Here is a 17,650-nt window from a genome sequence, read left to right as displayed (position 1 = left end):
GGTGAAGAGTAGGGTTTCGATCCGCGCCGTTTGTTTGATAATTGACGGCCCCAGAATAGAAATGGGTTTTTTGGTGGCCCATTCTGAGGTCTCTACTATTAATGGGCCAGTTCAACATTGGGCCTTAACGAAATCACGCTGACATCACTCTTAAGAACTGATTCCTGTCTGACTCATTTCGCTTTGTTTCCAAATTTATTTATCAAGGTTATTTAAATTTATTTTTTTAAATATTTTAGTAAGCTTAATTTTAGTTTGAATAATAATAATAATAATATTTTATAATTTAGATAAAATATGTATTTAATATAGATAAAACATTTCTTTAGTATATAAAATTTCTATTATTTCTTTATTTTTACCTATTATAAATATTTTAAATTTATGAAATTTTATAAATTATTTATGGAAGGCTAATAAATTGAGTTTATGCTAAATTATTATTCAAACTCTTAAATTTATATATTTATCTGTATTTATTTAAATGAACAAATAAAAAACAAAGTTGTTCTCGCATTCATTTACAAGTCTTACACGTGGCCTTTGATCCAGTCACGTGGCCATATTCTTTTACTTACAAAGTCGCAATTTAATTCTTTAATAAGTCCGTTTTAGCGATCAACAGCCCTTTGAATTCGAGCTCAACCTTTTTCCAAATATCCAGCGACTCGCAAACAGTAACTGACCCGATCAAGGGAACTGGGAAATTTCCTGTTCTGCATAAATCAGGCTTCACAATTTCTACCATCGGATGGCTGCCGGATGTCTAGAACATGATGACCAGCCCGCCATATAACGTAGGTGCTGTTCATCGCATGACGGGTGATCCCTGCGAACAAGCACCTCGCGAGCTCCGTCCCTAACACGCCTCGATTTGGAATAAAACCCCAAACTCGCTCAGCCCTCCTGAGCTTTGAAGGAGAACGCCAGCAAGCGAAAGCAAGGAAGAGATGGCTCAATCCCTCGGCCTCCTCGCTACTCGGCCCACCGTGATCATGCCCTCGAAGCTCTCCTCCTCCATCCCTTCCATGACCTCGCTCCCTCACTCCTTTCCATGCCCTCGCCGCCGCCATGCGCTCTCTATGCGCGCGGCCGCCTCCCCTTCTACCGATCTCGGCGTCATCCCCCTTGACGGCGCCGCGACGTCTTCCATCGACGTAGACAAAGTCACCGAGTCGGAGCTCAAGGAAAACGGGTTCCGGAGCACCAGGCGGACGAAGCTGGTGTGCACCATCGGCCCGGCCACCTGTTCCCCGGAGCAGATCGAGGCGCTCGCCGTTGGCGGGATGAATGTCGCGCGGATCAACATGTGCCACGGCACCCACGAGTGGCACCGTGAGGTCATCCGTCAGGTCCGACGGCTCAATGAAGAGAAGGGATTTGCTGTGGCTGTGATGATGGACACTGAGGGCAGCGAGATTCACATGGGTGATCTCGGTGGTGCCGCCTCTGCCAAGGCCGAGGTTAGGTTCTTGGTCTTGTTTTCTTTGGTTGGAGAAGATGTTCTTCTGCATTGTGTCGTCGAAACAATGCGTGAAACCGAAACTTGTTTGGTTTGGGCAGTGAGACTACTTTGTCTCCGATAATTTATTTTCACTCGTGACTTCGTGTCTATTCTGTTTATAAGAGACCTAATTGTTCTTCCATTACTTCATATGAAGTTTGGTGGCACCCCATTTTGGAAGAAGAGAAATAAAAAGAAAATATTTATTTTTTTTCCTTCCTTAAAGTAGATTCAAAAAGGGTGAATAAAAATATAATAATTATAAAATTAGCCAATGCCCCTAGAACTGAAGAGAGCATGGGAGAGAATAAAAATTAGTTATTTCTCTTGTTTGGTTAGAAATAAAAAAGGAAAGAGGAAGAAGTTATCTTCTATGCTTAGAAAAATTTGGAAAGAAAGGACAATAAATAAGTGATAAAAGCTATTGTCCTGATATTATCCTCCTAAATTCCTAAACACTAATTTGAGGGTCATTACAGAAAACGAGGATCAGCAGTCCTTCCTCTCCTTTTCATTTGCTCTTATCAAACACGAGGAATACAATTTAGTTCCTCTCACTAGTTTACTCAGACAAAACAAGTGAACTTGTTATCTTCACTTTTCTTTCTTTCTACTTTCTATTCTTCACTCTCCTTCTCCTCCTCTCCACATTCTCTCCACACAAGCATATAAGTCAGCAATATAAGTATTTAGACATAAATCTGCTTCAGAATAGGTAAAGATTGAAGTTTGTAACAGAGTATTTAAGATTGAGGTGGGAACGGAACAAGATAAGGGAAAGACTTAGAGTGATACAATAACCATTTTCAGCATATCTTTAATGGGTGTACCATGTATACTCCTTTTTTTTTCTCTCAGATGAAATCCTTATGAACATTCCACAGGTATGTCAATCGGAAACTCATTATACTATATTATGCAGGATGGTGAAATTTGGACATTCAGTGTGCGAGCTTTCAATTCACCACTTCCAGAACGGACAATCATTGTGAATTATGATGGCTTTGCTGAAGGTTGAGGATTGAAAATTCTCTTCTTTTTTTTTTGGTGTTTCCGTCTTTTGTTTTTGGGATGGACCTACTGAAAGATTTTGCACCTAATATAGATGTTAGAGTTGGTGATTTACTTCTTGTGGATGGAGGAATGGTGAGATTTGAGGTGATTGAGAAAATAGGGCCAGATGTAAAGTGCCGCTGCATTGATCCTGGACTGCTCTTACCACGTGCTAATCTCACTTTCTGGAGGAACAATAGGCTAGTCCGAGAACGTAATGCCATGCTTCCTACAATATCTTCCAAGGTTGATTCATAATATCCATTCATTATATTTGCTTTATTCTCCTACTATTTAGCCATAATTAATGATTTTTGAACGTCATTTATTGTATTTGCTTTATTCTCTTATTTTTTAGCTATAATTAATGATCTATGAACTTATTATCAAGAATATCCTGTAATACCATCATAGGTAGATTCTGCACCACATGCTAGTTTGATGTTAACACTGTCATTCTGCAGTATTCATCAATAATGGACACAAATAGATGACAACTAATTTTTGTTAATGTTGTTAGTCTGTCTTCTGTGCCTTGTCTTCTTTATTTGAATGTTATTCCATTGGCAAGTACAGGATAATATTTTTTATTATATGAACTTTTTTATCGCAAACTCATCTCAACTTGTTAAGTTTTCCCTTTGCTCCTTGTGCATTTTGAATGATTTTTTATGCCCACTAGGTTAATCCTATCATCTATCTTCATTCTATTCATCAAGATTTTTTTCATATATATTGAATATATTTTTTTTAATATATCAATAAGTGGCATTTTTCTCAAATCAGGAACATCATTTATTTGTTCTTTGGTCTGGCATGTGCTTTGTTGGGATTTACTGGTCACCCTTTTTTTATAACTCCACAGTGAATAAAAAAATGTAATAAAATTATGCCGGCTATATGTTTTGTATTAAAATTTAAATGAATGTGAGTATGCTTAAGTTTATTTAACAATCCAAGTGGTCTATTAGGATGATTGATTGGTACACCTTGTTGAGATCTTTTATCAATCTGCCATCTTCTTATGCTTTTGTTATGTGCAGGATTGGCTTGATATTGACTTTGGAATTTCTGAAGGTGTAGACTTCATAGCAGTTTCTTTTGTCAAGTCTGCCGAAGTTATTAATCATCTCAAAAGCTATATACAAGCACGATGCCGTGACAAGTAGAAAATCTTCTTCTGGTTTTCTTACTTTACCTTCATACTCATGCTCAAATCCAATTCCTAAAGCATTGCACTCATGTGGTCTTCTGGAAAAAATTAGTTTTCCCTTGTGATCCTAAGCTAAATCTTATAGGATAGAAAAACCATACTAATAACTTCTATGAGCAGTTCCGGCACATGTTATGCTGCTAATGTGCAAACTAGCTCTTAGATTATGGCTGACTTTTACAGATAATTTTAAATTTGGTGAAACTCCTCAAAAAAAAAAAAAAGAATTATGAATGATAGTATGCTTTCTTGACCTGCTATCCACTTTCATAGCTAAATCCTATTTCTCACAAGGGTATTCAACCACAAATGAAATTTGATGGAGAAAAAGGATGTCATCATGTAAGATCTTCATTGGCTTTTATGACATATAAATGGGTAGATAAATTTTAACAAATAATGTTATGATGAGGTAATGTTCAGATCCATGGTTTGTGTAAATGTCACATAGAAGAGTGTGTGCAGAATTTATCTGCTTTTAAGATAATGAAAGGTTGAAAAATTGTAGTCGATCCCACTTAGTGGGGTAAAGGTTTGGTTGTTGTTGTTATAAAGGTTGAAAAATACTATGATGTGACATCTTTGACTATGTAAAACAATAAGAGGTTGTGATTCAAATTATTTCCTGTTAGTTTCATTTCTAGTAATAAATAGGTTATTTCGATGACTCCTTATTATGGTAACAGTAGTGACCATGTGCCATAAAGATATAAAGATGCTGGACTACTTCCTTTGGGGGGGGGGGGGGGGGGGGGGGGGGGGGGCACAATGTGCCCCAAGCTTTTTTAGATTTTACAAGTCCATTTGTAGCAAATATATAAAATGGTAAAATAGGGTCTTCTATAGTTTTCCCTTTGCCCTCTTAAATATATTATAAATATTGCAACAATTTCTCTAGACATTCAGTTTAAGGCTTTATGCATGTTTACCACATCACACCCTTATATATCTCTTTTACCAAATCACACCCCAGCTCTATTGGATTCCTAAATTACAATTGGAAAAATGCAATGAGGAAGCTGATTTGTTAATCTAGCTTGTGACATGTTATTTTGGTCAAAATTTATATTTTGAGTGACTTTCAACCTAATATAGCCTATTCAGGGAATATCAATCCTCAATTGTACATGAAATTGCATATTTGATCCCATAAATTTTTTGCAAATCAGCTTGTTACATGAAAAAGGCACAGAATGCACTGCAAGCAAATTTGCAAATCAAACTTATGACATTTTTTTTCAAACAAAAACTATATCTTTTAGAATCTCCAAACCTATTATGATCAGTTTGGTGAATGTGATTTTAACCTGGCAAGCTAATTTACAAATCGATTCTTGAATGGCAAAAATTCACAAAATTTATTGCAAATTGATTTGTAGATGAACTTGTAGAATATTTTGGTCAAAACTATGTTTTTCTCCACCTTCCATCCTAACATGGTTGATTTGGCTATTTTAAACATTAATTGTATGTAAATTTGTGATCTTGACCACTCAAGCCGATTTGCAAACTAGCATGTGGCATGTTTTTTTGACAAAAAACCATGTCAAAAGCTAGTGCATTTTTGAAAAAATAGCAAGGGCGTGATTTAGTAAATATGCCAAATATTAAATAAAATAATCCAGAATAGCAAGCACCTAATGCTTCTTGATTTGACATATTTTCACACATGAAAGTTGGGAGTTAGGAAATTATGAATGAACAAGCTATCACATAGTGTGATCACTCATTTCTTTCCAAGTTACTATAGGGGAGATGATTGGAGACACTATGAGATGCCTTTTCTTCCATCCAAGGAATAAAACTTGGGTATGAAATAGTACTTTAAATTTATTCATACATAGTTGTCTTTCCTTTTTTGTCTCCTTCATCCACCTTCACTTTGCCATTGACACCAATTGTTGGCATTCCAACACAGCACTGAACCCCTACTATTCTATTACTCCAGTTAAATGTTGAAACTCTAGTATGGCTCAAGATTTCAAACCTTACGAAAAGTGAAGACCCTTTTTAGCTGGTCTATTTTATAATTTCTTCTAATTTTTTGCCATGTTGCATGTTGGAATCTTATGATTCTTATCCTTTTCAGTTCTTTATTCTGTAATCTCTTATATGTACAATTTCATAAGTGGTGTATATTTCAAATTTGCAACACAAACCAGATTTTTTATGGCCTTTACGAATATTATAATGGTTCTGAACTATTTAACCTAAAGAGATTTCATGGTTAAATAATAATTCATTTAATAGTCTACTTTCCATCATTTTTTATGGTACTTGTTTATGTTTCTTCCAAGGAATTTAGCCTTGAAGTTCTATTTTCTACGAAAGAGAACCTCAAACATGGAAAGGGTAAGAATTAAGAGCATGTAGGCATTCTAATCAGTTGGCATGTGTAGTGGATCAATTACATTAAGTAGGCAGCCTAGTAATGCCAAGCGCATTTGTGGTAGACCAATGGACATGTGGGTGATCATATGTAATATTTTCTCCAAACATGCTGCAAAATTCTGGGACATGATTATGATGCCTCCTAAAAGTTAATGTTGTTAATATGTCAGTTGGACAAGTTGAATGTTGGTGAGGGGATGATTCATGATAAGGAAATGAAATATTTGTTAACATGATCAGCCTATGGTTGTAAAAGGTATGATACGATGTCTGTTTACTTGGATTGGGTGATCAATTGGGAAAACTTTCCCTTAAGGAAGTTCAACAACTTGTTGAGTTTCATAACAAAACAATATAAATCTATCTGCCTGTTGATCATAACGAAATATGAGTTTATTCTTTCTTCCTGTTTTTTTGTCTGCTTGTAAGTTTTTCTTAGAAACAGTTTGACACGATCTTTCAAACTATGTTCCAGAGAAATTGCAGTTCTTGCAAAAATTGAGAGTGCTGACTCCTTAAAAAACTTGGAAGCCATTATTCTTGCATCAGATGGGGCAATGGTAGCTAGAGGAGACATGGGTGCTCAAATTCCACTGGAAGAAGTTCCTTCATCTCAGCAAAGAATAGTCAAGACGTGCAGGCAGCTAAACAAACCTGTAATTGTAGCCTCTCAGCTTCTTGATTCCATGATTGAGTATCCTACACCAACTAGAGCTGAAGTTGCTGATGTCTCAGAGGCAGTTAGGCAGAGAGCAGATGCTCTGATGCTCTCAGGTGAGTCTGCTATGGGCCAATATCCAGATAAGGCATTGGCTGTGCTTAGAAGTGTCAGCCTGCGTATTGAAAGATGGTGGAGAGAGGAGAAGCGCCATGAGGCTATGGAACTTCCAATTGTTGCAAATTCTTTCTCTGACAAAATCATCGAGGAAATTTGCAATTCTGCTGCCAAAATGGGTAAGCATCTAAATTTATGATTTCTGCCTCACTCTCTCTAGTAATGCTGTTGGTAGGCCGTGCACATTAACTCTTTCTGTAGACCTCACATTGTTAAGAGGTGTTTTATGCAAACCTGGCATTTTCAACTGCATAGTGCAAATATGTAAATTTGCAAATATTGTTAATCATAAACTACATGATTCTAGTTCTTTAGGGTTTTGTCAACTGCATATTGTAACTATGTAATTTTGCAAATATTGTCAGTCACAGCCTACTTGGTTCTAGTTCTTTTTGTCTTTGGAATAGGTTTACAAATCTAGGACATGAACTATGCACCTCATTGTCATTTGGTTAATTTTTCCGTTTCATGCATTAAACTTTCACTTCAGTTTCAAATTAGTAATTCCCTCAATTTTTTTTCATAGATAGCTGGAAAGGACCAGGTAGCATGTGATCCTGAGAAACCCTAGTCATTTGAAATATGACGGTTACTTACCAGGACTACCTCTGCTTCATAGTAATTCTTGGTTGTTTGGAATCATTAATTTCTCTTTTTTAACATTGTTTGTCTCTTGCTTTAGTTTCTTTTTCTTCTATGCTTTTATCATATAGAGATTCAAAGTTAGTACACATGGAGGTTTGGGAAGGAAATTTCTACCCAACTTAGTTTCACATGTTGTTTAGTTCTGGTACTCTTTCTCTATTTATTAGTTCCAATTAAACTTGGTACAATACAAACTTAAATTGCATGGGCTGGCCTACATCTAGCTTATTCATGGGTTCACTAATCCTATTATTTTCAAGATTATGGTATTAGGAGAGCAATATTGTATTTAACTGATTATATCTAGAAAAAAAGTGCAAAATAGGACTAGGTAACAACAAAATGTACGTTCACCAAAATAGAAAGTTTCTGAACACATCGGCTTCTCTTTTTCAGTTCGAGCTGACATTATTATGTTTGAACTTTTCTTTGAATAAATCATCTAGAAGTTTCCATGTTAAAGATTACATATGGAATCATATTCCCCCTTTATCTTTTTCAGTTCAAGCTGGCATCGTTATGTTTAACTTTCTTTGAGTAAATCATCTAGAAGTTCCCCTGTTAAAGACTACATATGGAATTATATTCTGTCTGTGGCAACCTTTGTGACACTTAATCATTGGTCCAAGTGTCGACAGTTCCACCTGAATTTTTTTGAAGATATTATTTGAACTGGTCAATAGACCCTTTTGCATGGATGACTTTTCGAACTCAAGATAACTTTGTCAGGAATTAGGGAATTTCTCACCTGATGATATTAAACTTTTGGTTCTGAATATTCATTTCCAGTTCCATCATATTATCACTGTTTACTTATTTTGACCTAGTTAATCGTGATTTCAGCTAACAACTTGGAAGTAGATGCAGTCTTTGTTTTTACAACGACTGGTCATATGGCCTCTCTGTTATCACGGTGCCGCCCTGATTGTCCAATCTTTGCGTTTACATCCTCAACATCTGTAAGGAGGCGATTGAATCTACAGTGGGGTTTAATACCCTTCCGTCTTGGTTTCTCTGGTGACATGGAGAGTAATCTTAATCGCACTTTTGCTTTGCTCAAGGCCAGAGGAATGATCCAATCTGGTGACTTAGTGATTGCTTTGTCAGATCAGTTGCTATCCATTCAAGTGATGAACGTCCCCTAGGAGGATGTTTGTCTTTTGCCTCAGTGTGTCTTAGTGTGTATCCGATTATGAAGTGTTGGTGCTTATGGCATTCTTGCTTGGCAGTTTGTTATATCCTTTAAACATAAATATGTTAACTTCATATTTCTGTTGGATCACGCATCACATTTGATGTTTTGAATCGAAATTATGACATTTGATCTTAATGATAAAGAGCTCTTGGGCTTCTTCCACCCTGAATTGTTGATATCACGTCTGTGGCTAATGCAAGTATTTAACATCTCCAGAACTGGAGCTTCTGGTCTGCATTTATTTTGTAAATGCTCCGGTAAAATTCTTCATTTGAAAATTCATGCTTTGATAAAGGAGTTTAGCAAACTCTCCGGAATAAGTATGGCATTTGATTTGTTCTGGATTAATTAAATTGTTTCCAAGTACAACCATAAGGTTATTTGCTCTCTAGTAAACCATGTATCTAGTTGCTGATTTGGAGATTTTTATGATCATTCTTTTGGTTTCACTACCTTTGGATCTTCGGCTATCTTGTCATAGAAGAGCATGGCATTTTGTATTTCTCTGAACACGTGAGAAGTTATTGCAAGTTAATGTATGACTTGATTGCACCTGGGGTGAGCTGTTGTCTTCTTGTTACTTTTTTCCCCTTTATTTCAACTATGTTAGTTTAACACCTCAATAAATTCTTAACTGCTTAGTTCATATCTCTTGTTCTTATCCTCCAAGATTGGAGTTGTCTCTAGAATATTGCTTTTATTCTAGCATTAAAGTTTACATCAGGCCAAGCAATCACAACTGGAACGTCATACTTTGCATTCTTGTTTTTATATGGAAAGTCAGACTTAAAACTCTTCTGAGCAAGGCATCCTTGAAATATAACTATCAGGACAGTGATATATGCTGTGGTGACTATTGCAATGCTTCATTTACTGTTTTCACTTCTTTTTCAACGTTGGACTTTTGGGCGCTTGTGTTCATGATCTTTCATTCTGTTGTCATCTTTGTCATATATGACAAAATGTTGTCCTCTTTGTCATATATGACAAAATGTTGTCCTCTTTGAAACAGTAGGAATAACCATTGGAATATTACCTATCCACATAAATATTACTTCTACCGTAGTGCATTCACATTCATTTGACTCTTAACCTAAGAATGTGACTCCTAAGCTTATTTTTTGTGCCTAGGCCTTATATCTCAGGTGAAACTTTCGTTTTCTATACCACACTCACAAAATTTAGGAATAAGAATTTTGACAAGCAATTCTTTCGTTGGCAAAACCCTGTATAAATGTATCTTCTCAAATGCCTGCATCTCATGATCTGTCATAATTATATTTGAATAATTGAACTTTTCCTTCAGCAGTTGTCTTTGTATTATGATCTCATGAAGCTAAACTGAACCTAATAAAAAACTCAATGCTGGAGTCACCACATCCTTATACTAGATAACACAAGGCAGCAGGCTGTGGTTTTGAGAAGCAAATAATATCCTTTTTTTCTCTAGGGCAAGCATAAATCTATTGCTGCACTTCTTTTCTTTGCATATTATCGTTCTTAATCAGAATCATTTGATTCGAATAGCCTATGCCCTGTTGACAATTCGTAATGATTCATCACATTGTTGAATCTTTTTTTTCACAGTTTGTTATCAAATATAGTTCTGAATCAAGTACCAAGGAATCTCTATTTCTGTCGACCAACTTCACTAGATCCCCAGGGTCTCTAACTTCTGCTTGTCTTCAGCATCATAAAGAAAACGATGCGCTCTATTTTATTCTAAGGAAAGCTGTATTATAACTTGAACACCCACATTAATCCTCCATGCCTTTGTGCTGGTATGAAGGTCTGAAAAATTTATACAGGCGTCATTCTCCCACAAATAGGGTGGTTCAATGTGGTTGGTGGCAATTGCTCAATTAATTTAATCTCTTCTGTAAGTGGTTATTGCCTCCTTGACTTTGCCAAATGTTTGATGTTTATCCTATATCAAGTAGAGCAGATTTCTGGCTTATTTGTTTCATAGACTATTTTATTTTTGTTTACCAGAATGTAAGACATCATTTTCTATGAATTCTAGAAACCTGAGTGTATTTTATTACATTTTCCATGGTTCCCATAAAGATTGTTTGGAGGCTGTTCTACAAGGTTGCATATACAAACAAAGCTTTTGTTTCCACTTGATGATCATGGATGTCATGGATGTTCAATGGCAACCTCGTCCACAATTCTTTGAGGAAGATCTAAGGGGAAAAAATGAACAGATACTAGGAAATGGGTTCTAGATTCACAGAGTTAATAGGAGAGGGTCTGAAATCTAGAGAACAATCAGGAAATAGAATTTGAGGAAATGCAGTGGAAGTGAAACCAAGTCAAAAGTTGAACTCTAGGCTTTTGCCATCTTTCTTTAAAAAAGAAAAAGAAGATTTCATATCAATTAGGACATGGAATTTACAATTGGAAATTTCCATGAAATTAACAAATGTACAGAATTAGAGACTACATTTCCCTTCTTTGACTAATTCTGTTGCTGTCATATTGCTACTAGAAACAGCTGGATGCTTCAATTCTTGCTTTACTTTTGAAAGGGATCCACCAAAGGACTCTCAACAGGAGCGAAGGTAATTTTCTGACTTTAACCTTCTGTTTTTTCTTAGTAAAAGTAAAGAAGCAAAGCCATTAGGACTTGTGTCACTTTCTTTTCTCTTAAAGCATCATTAGATTTGAAAACCAGCTATTTTGCCTTAGCATGCATTAAGTTTACTTTCAACCTGCCGTGTGATTTCTGTAGTCTTTTTCGTCATCCCACCATCATGTTTATATTCCAAAGCTTAAAAAAAGGAAGGCAGCATCCTCATGAAAACGAAAATAGGAAAGTGGTTGCTTTAAGTATATAAATGGCCCAGTAAATTGATGTTACATTATGTGATAGAGGGCCACCAACACAAGCAGTAGGAGTAAATCTGTGTTCTGCTGCCTGCATTATCTGCTCACTCACTAAACTTAGATTGCATTTTCCTAAAGATCAATACCTTTAGCAAAACACAATTATCAGTTAGCACAGCCTACAAAGTAAATGGTGACAGAAAATCTTAAATCGCCCCTGATCGCATCGTATGTCCTTTTCAGTGCTTAGTGCAATGGTGAGTGCTTTCTTTGTTTCCATTGTTGCCTACAAAAGCAACACGCTTTCTTACAAGCAGAAAACCAAAAAAGGGGGCGTAAACCACCGATATGGTGGAGTAATCATGTTGTCATATTCCTCTAAAAATCATGAATCAATGTAGCTGATAAGCACAAGGCAACCCTGATAAACAGGTGGCCCCAACTGACATTGGCATCATTTTCCTTTCGTGTCATCCAGGGATTTGGTGGGTGTAGCTTGATTAAAAATAAAGTTGCATGCTCTCATCTTTTGTTTGATTTCATGAATTTATTTCTATACAATTTTTGCAGTATGCATTTGATAGCAGGTGGAAATCTAAAACATAATTCTCAGAACAAAGCAAGATTTTTGATGGGAATTCCAAATACCTTGTGCTGGTGAAGGGGAAGACCATATCCAATAATTTTTTAGATAAGTTTTTATTTTTTTTTATCTGAGGACAGTTTGATGCCCCCATTTAAAGCCATAGCTATCTCAGTCAACAATTATATCAATTCCATTATTGATTGGCGTCATTGGCAAAATATAATTATGCTCTGACCCCAGCCATAAAGATTTTTTAATGACCGGCCTTAGTCATGTTAATACAAGATGGGGCCCAGCAGACTCAAATATATCATGTATAATGTATTTGTATTTATTGTCTGCAGGTGCTGCTGTGGCCCAGTTCTTGGATTTGCGGTTCAGGTTTGGATCGATGTTTACTTGGCCGTAAGTTAAATTGGTCAGAGTTAAGAAGATATCTGTGTGGTTTTAGTGGTTTCTAGGACACTTAACAGAACTATTGCTCGATACTTTTTTTCATCAATTGCCTGAATTATACTCTCGCACCTAATTAAACTACACCCTTTGGCTAAAGAGCCTGCACTTATTGCATGAAGGTAGCATGAACGAGATGAGCAAATGTAGTAATGCAAAGTTTGATCACTATTCTGATCCGAGTGAACCCACCGAGCCAAGAACTGGCCGAGTCAATCAGGTAACTTGTTACAGTCTCCAACTTATTAATTGGATATGCATCAAGCCACAAAGATGTCGACATTCTCGATAATCATTTCATTCTTTACCAGCGAAGCTTTCTCGCCAACCTGTAAGAATAAATAAACAAGTAGATAGAAGCTTTCTCTTTCCTTCGAGAATCTATAAGACCAGTCAACAAGAGTCATTGTCCCGCGTCAATGCCCAAGTTAATTTCATAATAAATATAACTCTTTAGTTGGTATATATTTTAGAGAAAAATTAAAAAGGTGTCCCACTACATTATCAATTCAGGTTCAAAAATGATACAATATATTCTAAGATTTTGCTCGATATTATTATCTTTTGGTATTCAATTTTATAAGTAAGGTTGTAGTAACTATGATTTTATAACTATTTCAATATGAATGTTATTGAATAGATAAGTTAGAGTTGTAACAATTATGATTTATAACTGGTACAATGTAAATATTGTTGAACAGAATAAGTTTGAATTGTAACATTTACGATTTTATAGATGTTACAATATGAATATTAAGTGAATAAGTTAAATTTATATTGTAGCAATTACGAAATTGTAATTGTTACCATTTGAATATTTTTAAATTAATTAAGTATTATAACAGTTATGAAATTAAAATTATTATAAATATTATATTTGTTATGATTTTATAATTGTTATAATATGGATTATTTGCATACAATTTGATTGGTTGATTCATGATTTAATGTGTAGTAGAAAAAAATAATATTACAATGTGTAGTTATAATACGGATTTTATATGAGTTATTGATGGGATGCGATGTATTTTAATTATTATTATTTTATAATAAAAAAGTCACATCACAATAACAAAAGTAAAAATTATTAGCAATGATTTCATTAGAACTAATTTTTTTTCTATTTACTTAATGATGTAACTAGTTAGGGTGATTAAATTCAACATTTATTAAACTTGAGATGTCTATTTAATTTATATTTAATTTGCGTTGATCTGTATTTAGTAATTAAATACAAAATGACTGGACAAGTTAAATCCAATTAGTATCTATTTAGGGGCTATGGTGCCGTGGTAGGACATTCAGGTTGTCATCCAGGTATCCACGTTCAATTTTCAGTTACGGTGTATTTGTAAGAATTTTTTTCTAAATAGAGATCGCAATCAAAGGATGCTGGGCTTCTGGATTGGTCATTATGTGCATTTTTTGATTTATTCTGATGATCGATGAAAAATTTTCATAGGACTTAATCGGTCACCTTTTGGAATTAAGTCAATGCAACTAATCAAAATTTTTTTTTTTTACTTACTCAGGGGATTTTATTAGAACTAATTAGGTTGGTTTTGAGTTGTCAAATTAAAGGCTCTACCTGAAGGACTTCACAGTGCTCACAGAGTATGCATGAAGGCCTTCAAACGGGTGTTGCCATACCAAGAAGCGAGGCACGTGTCAGCCCCGTGTCCGTACGCACGCTTTTCCATCCGCGCTCGCGGTCCCCGAATCGCTTTGGCTTTAATATCAGCCCCTAATTTGTACTTAATTACGAAAACACCAGTACCTTGCTTGTACCCGGTGCTAAGGCCAGGTGCATTGTGGCATGCATGTTAATAAGGAACCAATTGATGGTATTTTAGGAATTTGAAAGAGAGTTTTGGGTCGAAAAATATCTCTGAAAATTTAGGGTGTTTTAGTCATTTGAAGCTCCGTAAACGACGAACAACTAGCACACGCGTCGCGATCGAGGATCCAATTCGAAACCGCTCCATACAAAAGGCCACGTACCCGATCATAGCAGTTGGGGCGATGACACTTCCTGCACGTCTTTTTTATTTGCCCATCCAACGATATTTCGTCGGTCCCACACTATCAAGCCACTAAACCAATAAAGAATTGGGTACAATTCTGGTGACGTCTGTAGCGGTGAAATTGTCTCTCGGGTGTCAGGATGGTCATTCTCTTCCTCTCCCCTCACCTTCCTTGTTTTAAACCCCTCCTCGTTCTCTTCGGCGACCCTCCCTTCCACCGCCTTCCGAAGAGGACAAATTCCTGTCTTAGACGATGCAAGCCATGGAAGAAATCACCTTTCAGGCGGAATCTATGGCGGCGATCCCGGCGGAGAGGCCACTATAGTAACCGCATGCTCAAAAACGCACCTTTTTTTTAGTCTATAGCAGTGATCGGTTCAAATTAGGAAAACGGAAGAGGAGCAACACCTGCAGGCGTTGGGATGTTCAGGCTCTATTATTGGGGCGATGATTACTGTTAACGTTCTCTAACTAGAATCTCCGATCGCTGGTCTTTGCTTCATTTTGTGAAATTTTTGGCGTCGTGATTTTGTATTGGCATTTGGGATCATCCATTTCTTCCTCGATTTCACCTTCTTTTTTGTGGCTTTGTGAGAATTGAGTGTTGTAGAGATGGAGTGGTAGTGTGCGGTAGCTCAGAGTGAGAAGGGGAGAGGAAAGTTTAGATTTGGACTTATGATCGCCAGCGCCATGCCGTTCCAGATGAAAGTTCAACCGATCGACGGGAGAGCATCGGCGAGGATCGACCTGGCCAAACCTGCTCCTAAGTCCCGGCTCAAGAGGCTCTTCGAGCGGCAGTTCCCTGGCGTGATGCGGATCTCCGTGGCGGAGAAGCCCGGCGATGGGAGGGAGAAGGAGAGGACGGACGACGGCGTTGAGGTGGATCCGAGCTCCGTGTGCTTGGACAAGATGGTGCTCAGCTTCATGGAGGATGGGGGAAACGAAAGGCCGCCGCGCGGTAGATGTAACTGCTTCAATGGTAAGTACGATGATAGCTCCGACGACGACATGGATGGCGGAGATCATCCGGCCCCAACCGATGCCGCCGAGTTCATCAAGGTAGGTCTTTCTTACTCGACACAATAAATTCTCCACACAAAAAGTTGCGATCTTTGATCTTCTCTTCGATTTCGATTTTCCAACTAAAATTTGGAGGTTCCTTAGGGATTGATCCTCTGTGCGAGCGTCGCCGAGAGGAATCTTTTGGCCGACGCATCAAAAATCATGGAGAAGGCCAAGCATTCCAAGTGCAAGGGCGATTGCCGGAGGATCATGGTCGAAGGTCTGCAATTGCTCGGCTACGACGCTGCCATTTGCAAGTCCAAGTGGGATAGAAAGCCCTCCTTTCACGCAGGTAATTACTCTCCTGCTCCTTCCCCAATATAGAACAAGCCTTATTGAGCCAATTCCCCCGATCATTGCCGCTCACGATTGGATTAACTTCAGGAGAGTACGATTACATCGACGTGGTGATTGACGGCGGCGAACGCATCCTCGTCGACGTCGACTTCCGGTCGGAGTTCGAGATCGCTCGTTCTACCAAGTCATACCGCGCGGTCCTCCACCACCTTCCGCCCCTCTTCGTCGGCCGGCCGGACCGCCTGCAGCAGATCGTCGCCGTCGTCTCGGAGGCAGCGCGGCAGAGCCTCAAGAAGAAGGGCCTCCACGTTCCTCCGTGGCGCAAGCCCGACTACATGCGGGCCAAGTGGATCTCCCCCTACACGCGCTCGGTCGAAGCCGAAGCCGCAGCCGATGCCGATCCCGAGGACGACCACGAACCGATCATAGGCAGCGCGGCCGAGAGCATCACCGGGTGTCCACCCTCGATCCCGCAGGAAACAACCGAGCAGAGCACGGCCGTCGACACCTCCTCGGAAGGCTTCGATTCCAGCGCACCGACGGCGAGCCCGTGGCAACCGCCGCCGGCGAGGCCAAGAACGGGCGTCAAGTTCATCGCCGGCTTAACTGCGGTGCTTTGAGAAGCCTATCCTTTTTTTAATCTATTTTTCTTTTCTTTTTCTTTTTTACTTTAACAAAGCGAGTGATATATGACGTCTTTTAAGAGTCTAAAGGTTCACTAGCCTTTATATATATACATCACATATCTCCTTTTTTTTTAAACCCCTTTTAATGAGGGTTTATTACTGTAAGAGATCTTTTGCTACTATGAACAAAGTTTTTGCCACAATATAATAATCTTTAAATATATTTGCTACTATGAACAAGATTGTGTTAAAAAATAAAAGATTGTGTTGATTTATTTTTTTTTTTTTTGAAAAAAAAAAGAAAAGTAAAGCTCTTGATGAGTTCGCTGACATCGACGAGCATGATAGTAATAATGGGAGCGATTTGCTGTTCCCCCGAAAGCAACTGGACGCCAACTCTTTTTAGGCTTTACACTGAACTGCGTTGCTTCCGGGCCTCTTGTTTTGGTCCCATTTCTGAAGCATCCATCCATGGCAGCAGTTTGCAGGACCATTGCATGATTGAGGCTCAGTGTACTCAGCGTGAATGCAGGAGGAAAAGAAATTGACGGAGAGAGGTAAAGGAAAGGAGAAGGAAAGAAGAACAGATGCCCAAACTAAGAGCTTGTGGAAGGGACCATTATAAAGGACTGTCTGCCTTCCTTCGGTGGCTGGCTGTAATTCACGACAAGTCTGTGAGTTTGTGGCCACGATTTGTAACTGAATTGGTTGTTGTGAGCGATTTGTGGCCATCGCAAGCGATTGGTAGCTTGGCCTTCCCGATCAATTCACGAGCTGAGCTCCTTTTGTTTTTTTACACGAAGATCCACCATTTTTTAAAAATATTATATTGGAGCAACTTGGGCTGGGCTTTACAAATGGGCCATAGATAGCAAGATAGCCCAAGCCCGCCACCATAGCACATTAGCATTTCCTATTAACAATAAATTATTTATTT

At 37.9% G+C, this 17,650-nt stretch overlaps 2 protein-coding genes across 2 annotated transcripts; both read left to right on the top strand.

Annotated features, from left to right (window-relative positions):
- The first annotated feature begins 923 nt into the window (after positions 1–923).
- On the top strand, positions 924–8,998 carry LOC141831067 (pyruvate kinase isozyme A, chloroplastic-like). The gene is made up of 6 exons (XM_074718510.1): positions 924–1,463; positions 2,427–2,517; positions 2,610–2,803; positions 3,601–3,722; positions 6,637–7,115; positions 8,485–8,998. The coding sequence occupies exons 1-6, from the start codon at positions 951–953 to the stop codon at positions 8,784–8,786; spliced, it is 1,701 nt and encodes a 566-aa protein (XP_074574611.1). The 5' UTR covers positions 924–950; the 3' UTR covers positions 8,787–8,998.
- A 5,939-nt stretch (positions 8,999–14,937) lies between these two features.
- Positions 14,938–16,932, top strand: LOC141840034 (uncharacterized). Its single transcript, XM_074727918.1, has 3 exons — positions 14,938–15,787; positions 15,893–16,082; positions 16,175–16,932. Exons 1-3 carry the CDS (start codon positions 15,404–15,406, stop codon positions 16,705–16,707), a joined length of 1,107 nt encoding a protein of 368 aa, XP_074584019.1. The 5' UTR covers positions 14,938–15,403; the 3' UTR covers positions 16,708–16,932.
- Positions 16,933–17,650: the final 718 nt, after the last annotated feature.

Source organism: Curcuma longa, chromosome 1 (assembly GCF_044706935.1).
Source record: "Curcuma longa cultivar G26 ecotype Majalengka, Jawa Barat chromosome 1, ITB_CL_G26_1.1, whole genome shotgun sequence".
NCBI classification, from domain to species: Eukaryota; Viridiplantae; Streptophyta; class Magnoliopsida; order Zingiberales; family Zingiberaceae; genus Curcuma; species Curcuma longa.
The sequence above is the reverse complement of the archived record's forward strand: the minus strand, read 5'-3'. Positions and strand labels throughout refer to the sequence as shown.